Here is a 13,107-nt window from a genome sequence, read left to right as displayed (position 1 = left end):
CTGTTCATAAATTAATCACAACGACCTCCCTGAGGAGGTAAGACTTGCAGATTCCCTCAGTTCTTTTAAATCCCTTCTTAAAACATACTTTTACAGACTTGCTTTTATGTGATGTTGTCTTCTTAATGTCTTTTCTTACTGGTTTTACTATTTTTATCTTCTTTTACTTCTTACTGTTCTTTTATTTATGCTCTTATCTCGTATTTATGCTCATATCTTAATCTCCTCTTGTGTTTTCACTTGGTAATTTCTTATCTTACTTACTTTGTCTCTTTATGTTCCATATTTATATTTACTTTTTATTTTTATTAATATTATAGTTTTTGTTTTTTTTGTGATCCTATAACCACTTGTTTCTATTTCTTTTACTGCTCTTACCTTCTTATTGCTGTTATCTTTTTATTTTTTTTAAGCTGTTTTAGTTTCTTACATATTTTTAAATCTTTGGTCCTCTTGGTCTCAGCTCGTGTTGTTGGGTTCTTGTGTTGCCTGGGTTCTTATCATGGTTCTTGTGATGGTCGGGTTATATATGTCTGTTGGGTATCGTGCACTTTGGGTTCTTTTCTGTTGAATTGTATTTAATTATTTTTAGTATTTTGCATTTGTTATGTTCTTGCTGTTGTTAATGTTCTTCTGTGTTTAGTTTAGTTTGCTTTGTTCCTGTTTGTCAAAGCACATTGTAAACCTGTGTTTTTAAGAGGTGCTATATAAATAAAGTTATTATTATTATTATTATTATTATTACATGCTGCCAGGGGTAAAAGACTACAGTATGTATTCACATTCCCTGCTTAAAGCAAAACTATGTTATATATCTAGTAAATTAAATCATAAAATGACCTTTCTGTGTTATCAGACATTAAGGAAACATGCTATGTTGGAGTGCTGGCTCCTCTGACAACAATGCATCAGCCAGTATGTCTTCCTTCTAAGTATTGACTCCAGTCCTGAATGGTTGGTTTTTGTCTTGACCAGAGAAGTATGCACAGCCGTTTCGCACACCCCTTGGTTTGCCAGGCAACAACAAAACATTGACTGTTGCAGCGATGGAAGCGGGCAAGTGAACTGGTTCAGCTATAACTAATTCTACCTGACCTAAAAAGCCTCTGCATTCTTCTAATAAGCTCCACGCCCAGAAACATGGTGAAACTAGGATAATTATTGGAGATCCTTTTGAAAAATTTAGAAATCTTGGTAGCTTTCTAACTTTCATGTGTGTATCAATCTGTTCTTCAGAACACAATATGTTTAAGTGGGAAAAGCACTTCAAATTTGAATGATTCTAATCGATGCTGTGTTGTCTTTCTTTCTCCAGGTCAATCAAGAGCCAACATGATCCCACTCAAACAGCCGCGGAACATCAAAGCATCCAATGACACACTGGCCTCCATCGACCTTGAAGGCCTCACTGAGCAGCCTCCCCCTAAAGCAACACCACCACCACTGCCTAAAAAAAATGTGCCTCGCTCCAATACTGAACCTAGCCTGGTGGGTAGAGAACCAGTCCCGGGGGCCATGCGACCTAGGGCTGAGGCTAAACCTGGGGGCACCAACCTGAGTGTGGCTAACCCTCTGTACGACTTGGACTCCACCTGGGAGACGGCTAGTCAGAGTTCCTCTCTGAGCTCAGAGGCTCACCGAGCCCACGACCACGAGAGTGGGGACTCCCTAGAGAGACCATCAGCCACCACAGCTGCCAGCAAGGGCCGCCCAACTAACAGCCTGTCCTCTCTGGTTTCACAACCTGCATCCAGTGCCACCACTGGCAGAGAGAGGAGGGTCTTTCCAAGCACAGAGTCTTTGGCTGGACGGGGTCGAACAACAGGTCGAGGAGCTGCTGCTGCTGCAGGAGGAGGAGGAGGCTCCAAAGCCCAGAGACCTGCTCTGTACAGGGGGTTAGACAGCTGGGATGAGGTGGTGGGAAGGATCCGGGGACTTCACACTGACACACTGCGGAAGCTCGCAACAAAGTGCGAAGACCGTTTCATGGCAGGTCAGAAGGATCACTTAAGATTCGGCACTGACAGCTGGTCCCACTTCAGGCTGACCACTGGGAAACCCTGCTGTGAGGCGGGTGATGCTGTTTACTACACTGCCTCCTACGCCAAGGACCCACTGGTAAACTACGCCATCAAGGTGAGAGATGTGTTGGTTTGTTTATAGTTCACTTTGTTCTAACAAATTCCAACATTTGAACATGCAGTTCTCGCCACAGGCCTGTAATGATTTCCGTCCATTCATTTTATCCAGACTAATGAGATGATTGGGTGGTTCATCCACCCATCTGCCTTCCTACCTGTGCATGTGAATCCCCCGTTACCCTAAGATCGATTGTGGAAGAAGTTCTAAACCTACTGTAATTTACAAATTTTCATTGATGGTGAAGGAAGGGACTCTTAATTCTTACTCAACAAAAGCAAAAAGGTAGACTCCACAGTTTGTGTTTCCCAAGTGAAAGTAAGCCTCAATAGGATAAGCCATTATTAGCAATATGACATTGTTACTCAAGAGTTTAGATGATTGATGAAGATCTGTGGTTAGTTTGTAATCCATTTACAGAGCCAGGGCTGTTATTTATTTTCTGTTCAGACACAATGGACAGTTCCTGGATTGTGAGTTATTTGCTGAATTCTACAAAAGATAATTATCAAATTAGAATTGCCAACCTAGTTTTTAAGCTTAAAACTTGTGGCCTCTACCAAAGGGTCCCTGAAAGTAATTAAAGTCCATAATGATAGGACATTTACCAAGTTCATCCATCTTCAGTATAAGGCTTGCATATCCAGTCAAAGTTTTTCACCCACATTCAGCTGCTCACTTTATGCCTGACTACAGGGAGCAGCTGTATGTGGGCACAGGTCGTACTGTGTGCCTGAACAAAAAGCATCTTTCAAGTTTAATTCATTAGTTTGTGTTTGTGTGTTTTGAGATGGAATTTTAGATACATTTGTCTGAGTGTAGTAGCTGCTGTCCTTGAAGAAGATCTTTAAATTATTGTATTTTGTTTGTTCATGTTGAGGAATCTCCTCCCGCTCTCTTAGCCGAGGTGAAGAGAGGTGCGCGGAAGTATTAGCACTTAAACTTTGAGCCTTGAGGGCATGACTTCGTGCAATAAAACCTGTGTGTGCATGTATTTTGTTTTGCTTCTCATACATCGTTATGTGAGGCTTCTTGCCCTTGTGTATGTGTGCGGTAGAGAGTTGGTATGTAAAGGCTGAGAGGAGAGAGTTGGGGGTTAGGGGCAGAGCTTTGTGGACCACTTCTGAAGTTAATCACAAAGAAGATATGGATGAAGATTGCATTATTCACAGGATATGAAAGTGTCAGCACTTCAAAGCTTTGCCTTCACATTCGCAACGGGCTCAAGAGAAAGTCTGTGTTTTTTTATCATTTCATACATAAATAAGACAACCAGGAGCAGAAGAGCACACACAGGCTCCAACATCCCAATTAAACTTTCCTCAACCCCCCACTTAAAAGTTGTTCTACTGCTTCTCTTAACCCCGTAAGTGTATTTGACGCTCCTGCAAATGAGATTTTTCATACTGTGATGTTTTTAATGCAGTGCTAATTATTCATAATCCAACTTTAGCATGTATGTGTGAAGTCTTGACTCTCAGGGGGAATTCAAATGAAAGAGCTGGTGTGCCTTAACACTTTTAAGTGCCTCTCTTTGATATCAGCATTAGGGAAACTAGGGAACATTGAAATTTGCTTGTTAACCTGAAGCTTTGTGTCACAACCAGCAATGTAGCTTACACAGTGTGGCTTGTAAAAGTGACACCTAAAATAAGGAAGTGCAGTAGGCAGTTGAAGTTTAAGACCCAACATGTCTAAACAAACATTCAGTGAACATGCACATTCCTGAGGAGTAACAGAATGTAGATGTCTTCAATGCCACATCACAATCTAATAACCTCTACATAAACTGTAAATCATGGAGCTGTAAATAAAAATAATGGAACGAGAGGGTTGTCAAATCCAAAAGCCAGGTGTGGAGAGGTGCCAGTTCACTTCCTGAACACTGCCAAGGTGTCCCTGAGCAAGGCATCAAACCCCAATATGCTTGGGGTGCCTCTATGTGTGCAGCTCCCTCACTCTGAGATCTCTCCATTAAAGCCTGTCCATAGGATCCTGTTTGTGTGTGTGATTTAGCTTAAGCATGTTTGTAATAACAGAGAGTAGGGGGGAAAGGATATCGGAGGGGGATGTATTTATCCCTGATTGTTGATTTACAGTAGAGGAAGTTCGTAAATAGATTTTCTGGTCTATAAAGTATAACTCATAAACTTCCACCATTTCTACAAGAAAAAACATGAAGTGTTGTTCAACCAAAAACATCACAGTAATATGATGTGATTTTTCCCCCCTTTGTTTTTATTTAAGTGAAAGTTTTGTCTGCACGGTGCGACTTCATCCTTTAGTTGGCCTCTTTTCTCTTTCTCTAACTGTGATCAAAGTGTAGAAACAGCGAGTGCTGAAGAGGCTGTCACTGTGGGTTAGCAGACAAACTCAGTGCTGTCTCTGACTGCAGAGAGTCCTGCTCTCCTCCTCTGTTGTCTAAAATCTTTGACGCCTTGAGCTGCAAAATATTTTCGAGAAACAGAATGACACCTAAGAGTTCAAAAAAAATCTTTGATTGTAGAGATATTGTATTGATTCTCTGCCTAAACTGTGTATTTTATTTTAGATGTAGCACAATGTGGCTCTCTCCCACAGTAGTCAACAGGTTTGAGTTTATATACAGTTTTAAACTAAAATTTATTTCCCTCTCCAAACATCAAACAATGGAACGCCTAAAGGAATAACAGAAGTTTGGTCTTGGCTGAGAAATGTCAAAATGAACAAAGGCACTTACATCAGCTCTCATTATTTAAAAGTTTCAACCATTATAAAGGATAAAACTGTTGTTAAGTAACATTTTATTTTTGTCCAAAAATCCCTTGAAAAGATGAGAACAATCTGTTAATAGGCCATTATCCTCCATCAGAAGTACTTCTGTGATGTTGGATCCGGGGATGCTGTGTCTGACCTTTCTTGTAACTCTCTTAAACAGATGATACTTGACATTCACAAGCACTTCACATCATGATTAGCTTTAGCTGTGCGGGTTTGAGCATCTCTTTAAAGCTGTTTTTCATCGTTACATAATGACCTTTCTGTCATTTTTCATCTGAGCAATCAAGTGCAACATTAAGACTGTTCTCAGGAGAGACTGTTTGGCCCCCTTTTTTTAAGTGCATATCCAAAGTTCTGATAAGTGTCCCTAACTTTAGACTGTCCATCAGCACCTCTGGTTTCACTTCCCTGTCACAAACCCATCACCCCAACTTAAGATAAGGAGAAACTTGAGAAAGGAGAACTTGAGTAAAAGTGCTCTTCTTGGCGACTACTTTGGTAAACTTTTGGTGCTCCAGTGATGATTTCTTGCAAAAGGTCAGTGTTAAGGGGACTCACTCAGATAAAGCACAGTATCCTAATTCATAAGGCACATGACAGCCTTCGGGAAATGTGGCTCGTTAGTTGTTTATCTCCAGTATCGGCCAGCTTAGAGGGGATTTTTGTGTACAGGCCTACGTGTGTGTATCCGTGCACAGCAATAAAATAAGATGAATAAATCCTGTGTCTCGTTATCTTCCCTTCCCTATTGACTGTAAGGGAGCCTTGAGGGACGTTGGAGCAGGATTCACTTTTTGTTTAAGAGGGGACAAGAAGGTAGACGTTGCTGTTCACCACCCAAAGTGCCTCCAGAAACACATGACAGAGATGTGAACTCTACTGAGTGCACTTTTTCACTTTGAAATAGTTACTTTGCAACAATGGAGCCCCTATACCATGTATACAACTTATGATACACACAATACTTTTTTGTAAGATCTTTTGATGTTTTTTTTTAACCAAAACAAAAACATTAAGTATCACTAGCCTTCAGCTGTCTGTTAGCTCAATATCAGATCTCACATTGATGTTAACATTCTCTTTCTTCTCTCTGTTTTTCTCCAGATCTGTCGCAGCAAAGTGAAGGAGACCCAGCAGCAGTTTTTCCACAGCCTCGCAGTGAGGCAGAGCCTGGCGGTGAACTTCAACATCCAACAAGACTGTGGACATTTTCTGGCTGATGTCCCCACCCGCCTTCTGCCCTGGGAAGAGGAAGAAGAAGATGAAGAGGAGGAGGACGACGACGAGGAAGAGGAGAAGGAAGATGTGAGCGGGCTGAAGGAGAAAGAGATTAAGACTGAAACAAAGACAGCAGACTCCAAAGCTCCAAATGGTAAATTAGATGAAACACAAACAGAAAGTCACATGAATACTGCCGGCCGTTTGAAGAGCAGGGTGGTTGTCATCACACGTGAGGTGCCCTTTCAAACTGTGGCTGATTTTGTCCGAGAAGGCGTCCAGAGACACACTCATAACCCTGAGCTGTATGAGCGTCAGGTGTGTCTCCTGCTGCTGCAGCTGTGCTCCGGCCTAGAGCACATGAAACCGTATCATGTTACCCATTGTGACTTGCGCCTGGAAAATCTGCTAATGGTCCACTGCCAACCTGGCATCCCCTGGAATCTAGACGTTCTCGAGCCGAACAACAACAGCAACAGCAGCAGCAACAGTTCTGGTGCAACGTCTGCCAGTGCTGCTGCTGCAGCTGCCAACGCCACCTGCCCCGCCCGCCTTATCATCAGCAACTTCTCCCAAGCAAAGCAGAAGAGCAATCTCATGGCCGCCGACCCTGGTACGCTGCGAGATCAGTCACGTCTTGCACCTGAAATTGTCACAGCGACTCAGTACCGCAAGTGTGACGAGTTCCAGACTGGAATTCTCATCTACGAGATGCTGCACAGGCCCAACCCCTTCGAGGAGACACCGGAGCTAAAGGAGAGGGAGTACACGTGGGCGGACCTGCCCCCACTTCCGGTCAGATCTCTCTACTCACAGGGTTTGCAGCAGCTGGCAAGGTTACTTCTCACTGTCAACCCCTCTGAAAGGATCCGCATGTCCGAGGCCCGGGCCTGCCTGCAGTGCCTGCTGTGGGGCCCGCGGGAGGACTTGTTTCAGGCGCTGGGCTGCAGCAGCACGGGCCCCATGTCTGGGGCCACTGCCAGCCAGCGAGAGGCCACCCTCCAGAACTGGCTGGACCTGAAGCGGACTCTGATGATGATCAAATTTGCAGAGCGCTCTCTGGACTCGGCTTGCGGCGTGAGTCTGGAGGACTGGCTTTGCTGCCAGTACCTGGCGTTCGCCACCACAGACACCCTAAGCAGGGTGGTGCACATCCTGCAGCAGCCCCAGCCTCATCCGAAGCCCCAGAACCAGAGCCAGCCAGCACACACAGCACAGAACCAAACACATCAAGCACACAACATCCACCTGACTCAGTCGCAGCCACTCTGAGATCCTTTGACCAGCTGTTACCATGGCAACAGATCCAACTTCCCCAATGTGGTCCCTCTGCTCACGCTAATGTGTGATTTAAGGTAATAGTCAGCTTTGTTGTTGCAGCAGCTACAATCCTCAGCTAAAGCTAAACAGCGAGTTGTTTAAAATCTGTGTTTTCTTCATGGACAAATCAAAGCATGGAGTGAGAGACAGTGCTCCCATCAGACAGAAGGGGCTTCATGTTCAGGGTAAGTGTTAGCACCATTTACAACAGCAGGATACTTAGGAGTCAAGCCAGGGGAAGTGGCTGTCTGACATTGTTCTAAAAACCAGTCCTGGACCGTTTTTAACATTATATTCTAGAAAAGAAAATGGCTCCTCCCCCTGACTTTCTTTAGCTGATCACATCTCTCATAGGTTATTACACTCCACTAGATTTAACAGATTGATGAGGGAATTTCAACATTTCTACGCTTTATCGCTGCCAAGTTCTTCAAGACCACAGAAATGTGATCGCTTATATGATATTTAATTCGTATGGCAGCTGTCTCCTGGTTTTATTTGAGGTAGCGTCAAACAGAATAAATTTGAGCTTTCAAACATTTCATCAGACTTCTGATGACACACCACAGTTAGATTCCCTCAAATATCTCTGTTTCTGGAGAGACAACTTAAGGAAGCATAAGAAATGCAGGTTTTGCTCACATTAACTGCATTAATAATTATAACGTCATATATTAAAAAACTTTCCATTCTTGGAACAACAGATATTTGAAATCCTCAAAGAACAGAAAAAGATCAAAGATGGCCGTCTGAATTGAAGGGGTTGATAGATGTGTCCTCCTCAGAATTAATTCTTACCAAGGTGAGGTTTAATTTCGACTGATGCAAAGTGGAATACTTTTAGCAGTGAAGCCAAAGATCCGTCATATATTTGAATTATAAAGTTCAGAGATATTTCAACATTATTAAACAGAGATATTTATTTCAGTTTGTAATGAGATGCAGTCAGACTTGATTACAGTATCTAGGTTTACTCTACACCCCTCCAAAACCAGTCTAAAGGTGTGTTTGAACATAACTTACACTTCCTGAATGAGAACTTTATCTTTGTAGTCTCCTGGGAGCATTTAGCAGGTTTTAGAGACTTTGGAGTTCAAATGGGACACAACTGCCACCGCCTTTGGTTTGGTTTCTTGTCGGAGTACGTGCAATTAATGTCTTTTGTTGTTGTTGTTGTTGTTGTTGTTTTCTTTGGAGGTAACAGCGTGTGAACACTTTTCAGACATCATGCAGTCTTGTCCTACACTTCTCTTCAATTCATTTTCTGGCACATAAACTGATGCATTTCAGTTGAAACCTGCAACTTAGGAAACAAAGTTAAAGAACTACAGTGGAAAGGAGACGGATGTTTCGGAGACTGCAAAAAGTTTTTTTTTGTTTTTTTTATTGTGTTGTTTTTGTCAAGTTGTTTTGGAACGGTTCTGCGTTACGGACGACATTTGCACATTTAGTGGAAACTCCTCGATGGAGGACTGAGGACATGATGATGCAGGAGAGACTGAGAAAAGTTCCTGTGAATCAGAGGATCTGGATTTGTTTTGATTTGCAGCGTGTGGAATGTAAAAGTTTGCCTGGACTGAAAACAGTTTTTTTGGGGTTTTTTTTGGACCTGCCGTCGTCTGCTCCAGAAACACAACCACCCTTTCAATAGAACCACTTTGTTTCACATCTCCACAGAAGAGAAACTTATTACTCAACCACTGAGACTTGTTTCCATTCCTCCTGCCTCGTTTCCCGTCCGCTTTGTTGTTATTATCTAGCCAATCGGACAGCTTGCTGCTGGACTCACAACAAATATGATTCTTCAGTAAAAGGAGGTCTGCGATATTGCTCAGCAGCCTTCAAGTCTGTGATCGATGCTAGTAAAACAAGTTCAGACGCTTCAGTTTTCCCTCAAAAAACAACACAGCCAAACTCAAGGGTTTCTTAGTGATTGAGATGCTAAAACATCTTTAAAACACAAACATCTTTAACTTTGATCCAAACAACTCTAGCTGTACTTACTTACTTGCAGAATGTTTCCTAGCCTGCATTCAGGTGTGCGATTACTTCAAATGGACACTAAAAAAAAAGAATCCTAAAGTTGACCTTTTTTGCTCTGTATACTGTATCACATCTTCTCTTCATATCTGATTACTGGAGCAGTTCAGTTTGCCACTCGGGATATAGTTCTTTTGGGATCAGGATCCTGTCCCTGCCGGTCTACAGAACCAGAACTGAATGGTCCATTGAGCGAAATAAAGCAGGTGTGAGTGTGTTGCTGCATTTTACAGGTTTTGTGTTCTGAGGAATGTGTGTGGACAGCACTGGTGGCTGTCCTTGTGTCTAAAGATTTAAGCCTTTATATAGTATATATAGTATAAATATATATAACCTTTATCTATTTTAACCCACACACACTATTTTGTCACGTACGGAGCACCTCTATTTCTGTCACTAGAGTCTAAATGTCATTTATTCATTTCTGAAGCTTAACTTTCTTCTACCTGCTCATAATCGAGAAGACAAAGGTGTGTGAGTAGTTATCACTGACCTTAACAAAGAATAAATACAGAATGATGTACAGTATTTTTACCCCTCTTGTAAAGTGATCTGTTTAGGAGATGAACCACTTCGAGAAGAGGCAGAAGGATGACTTTGAGCGCTCCACTGATGTCCAACATTCATCAGCTGTACGGCCCACAGCCAATATGGTCTATTATTTTCTCTCTCTTTGCTCTGATTTCTTCGTTGCATTGTTTATTGCCACTGAACAGAAAAACAGAAGCTCTCCGAGGCTCTCTATTAATATGTGTACAGTATGTCTCCTGGCCTGCCGCCGTTTATTGTTGATGGAGTTAACCAACGGTAACAGAACAATAAATATATGTTTTTATAAATACACTTCTTGCCATCGTCTTATTGCTGTTATGATACGCTTGATTGTTTCCCTCCAGTAGAGAAAAAGAAGAATGAATCGATGCTGGACAGACTGTAAAACAGAGGAGCTTAGATAAAACGGTGAAAAGATGGAACTACTGTTACTCTAAAGTAAACCGTGTATTTCACTCTCCTCATGTACAACCAGAAGTCCCAAAAAGTTTGGACACAAATGTGACTAAAAACAGAATGTGATAAAACATTGAAAGCTAACATTTCAGGGAAAGCCTTATTCATTTTAACAAGACAATGTAAAAGCACATTCTGGACGTATCACAGCGGCCTGACTCAGTAGGTAAAGAGTCCAGGTGATAAACTGACCTTCCTGGAGTCCCAATTTGTCACTCTTTGAAAATGTTTAAAGCATCATCAAGTGTAAAATAAAACCATGGAGACCCAGGCTGTTGAAAAGGCTGAAATCTTACATTAAGGAAGAATGGTAACATTCCACTTTCAAAATGACAGAAACGTGGACTCCTCAGTTTAACAATGATTACAAAGTGTTGTTAAAAGAAAAAGTGTTCCGGCAGAGTTGTTAACATGACCCTGTGCCAACTTTTTGGGAAACATTGCTCAGGCATCCAATTCTAAATGGATATCCTCAAAAGCACTTTCAACCTGATGTTGTTTTTGAACTGTTTTTTTCACTGAATTAAAACCAGTGAGTTTAGTCAAACATTTTTTTCTACTCCTTTTCAAACTGAGCTCGCAATGCAGCGTCACTGAACCAAACTCAAGCCTCGGGCTGATAATGAACCTTTAAATTATTTACAGTGACCATGCTAAAACTGGGAACATATTCATCATTTCATGAGGTTCGAACATCAACCAAATCCCTGTGACTGTTTTAAACTTTAAAGTCTGCAATCTTCAATCGTTCTTTTTTCTCTTTGTAAGTTCTGCAAGTCCTACAGTATGTTTCTTTGCTGATGTATCTCAGGGTGTTTGATAGTAGTGGAGATAAAAAGATCCCTTCACTTCTCTCAGAGTGAAGAGTTATTATAAGTTATTGATTGAAGTCTAATGTTGCTTTAAGAATCAATCGCAGAGATTTTTTTCACAATATTAGATTGAAGGATTTAAAGACTCTCTCTGAATTAATTAAAGTGCCTTCTGTCAACTTCTCCCAGCTCACTATTCACAAGCATCCTAAAGTAAATGGTATGAACCTCTTCTGAGTGATCCATGTGAAGAAAATGACTATTTATGAAACATTTCCCTGAATAATTATCTACAATACTCCTCCACTCGTAATTAAAAATGTCTTTGTTTCTGTCTTCTGTCTTTAAGAGAAAGTTACTGCATGAACTAACCAGGGAAAAAAATTAAATTTTGTAACATCTGTATGAGTCATTCACAGATAGCTAACATCAATACAGGAGTGCCACCACCAGATGGAGACATTTCAAAAGGAAAAGTTAACCTAGTATGCATTATCCTCCTGCTGTGAAGCCACTTAAGCTGATTTTTATAGGCTTTGCTTTGACTTCAGTTTATGCCAGATTTTCTTCAGTGTGAATAAAAGCTGAGAAAGTATGCTGTGGGAATTTTGCAGGATGAACAGAAGGAAAAAATGATCTTTAGAGGGTCTTACAAGGATTTGCCACTGATGAAACTGTCATACAGCTAAAGCAAAATTGGTGAGAGGATCCCGTCTAGACTGAGATTACTCTCTTATATTACATAATGTTTTTACTCATCATTTTGGCAATTGAAAGTGCAGAAAGATTAAATTATATCGTGTCATATTGTAAATGAAACTACATCAGATGTTTGTTTTTCATTTTATTCCATGTGATAAGTCCTTCAGGGTTCGGTTTACATCACATAGCACAAGTACGGTTCCCTCTTAAAAGTGAAAAACAATTAGGACAGCACTCCAAATTAGTATTTTTAATTGCCACATGAGCGTTTCGAGCAGACGCTCTTCTTCAGCGTGTAACAGGCCCTTTTCCTTGGAATTGTTTTTCTTTCATTTTTTGGGATTCAGCACCCAGTTGTTTTACGTCAAAAGGGAGTTGATGTTTTCTCTATCATTATCCCTCTTAAAGGTAACAGAGGTTTGTTTGATGTGACTGCACTGCTGACGGTTTGTAACTGATCATCATGTTCTGATTGGTTGTCGGTCTTCAACCAGCATATGATGCCAACGCTGCAAACAAGAACATGGCCACCAAACAAGTCACAAAGATCCTCCATAGACAGGATTAGAGATAAAAGCATAACATATCAAAGAATTACCAGAGCGCATCATATGCTGCAGTCTTCATCTAATCGCTTAATAAACCAGATTTGAATATGTGTTTACATCATGAAATATGTTTTTTTCTACTCAATGAAAACTTCTAACAATGAGCATTTACAGTTTAGCTGTGGCTCTCTTTCAGGACCTGCTGGAATTCTCTCTGCATTGGTTTGAAATCTGTCTGGTATAAGTACTCCATGCAGGCAATAACAATCCCATTCATCAGTCTGGATGCAGAGGGATGCTCCAGTGGGTTTATTACCTTTAATGTGAGTCATTGTTTAATCAATAATATGGTAGAGTGAAGTCAGAGAGAAGGCCACATTTGGTGTCAGGGCACATCATAACATACTTACCAGGGGAGTGTAGGGGTGAGGGGCTCTTGGAGTGTTTGGGGAATGGTTCATGTCAATGGTGCTGTTGTGTTGTTGGCTAAATGACATGCTGGAACATTTGATTGACTCTCAGCTAATGTGTCAGAATAAGTCTATGTGGGATGGGTGTTG

General features: G+C 41.3%; 2 protein-coding genes across 2 annotated transcripts in view; both read left to right on the top strand.

The window, feature by feature from the left end:
- The window catches only part of peak1 (pseudopodium-enriched atypical kinase 1), a 103,942-nt gene extending 93,622 nt beyond the window's left edge, over positions 1 to 10,320 (top strand). Inside the window, exons 6-7 of the mRNA XM_061035908.1 lie at positions 1,316 to 2,136; positions 6,004 to 10,320. Of these exons, the coding sequence (XP_060891891.1) occupies positions 1,316 to 2,136; positions 6,004 to 7,389 (2,207 nt within the window). The 3' untranslated portion in view covers positions 7,390 to 10,320. The remainder of the gene's footprint in view (positions 1 to 1,315; positions 2,137 to 6,003) is intronic.
- The window catches only part of cat (catalase), a 111,679-nt gene that overhangs the window by 58,186 nt on the left and 40,386 nt on the right, over positions 1 to 13,107 (top strand). The window lies entirely within an intron of this gene.

Source organism: Labrus mixtus, chromosome 4 (assembly GCF_963584025.1).
Source record: "Labrus mixtus chromosome 4, fLabMix1.1, whole genome shotgun sequence".
NCBI classification, from domain to species: domain Eukaryota; kingdom Metazoa; phylum Chordata; class Actinopteri; order Labriformes; family Labridae; genus Labrus; species Labrus mixtus.
This window is presented reverse-complemented; position numbering and strand designations above follow the sequence as displayed.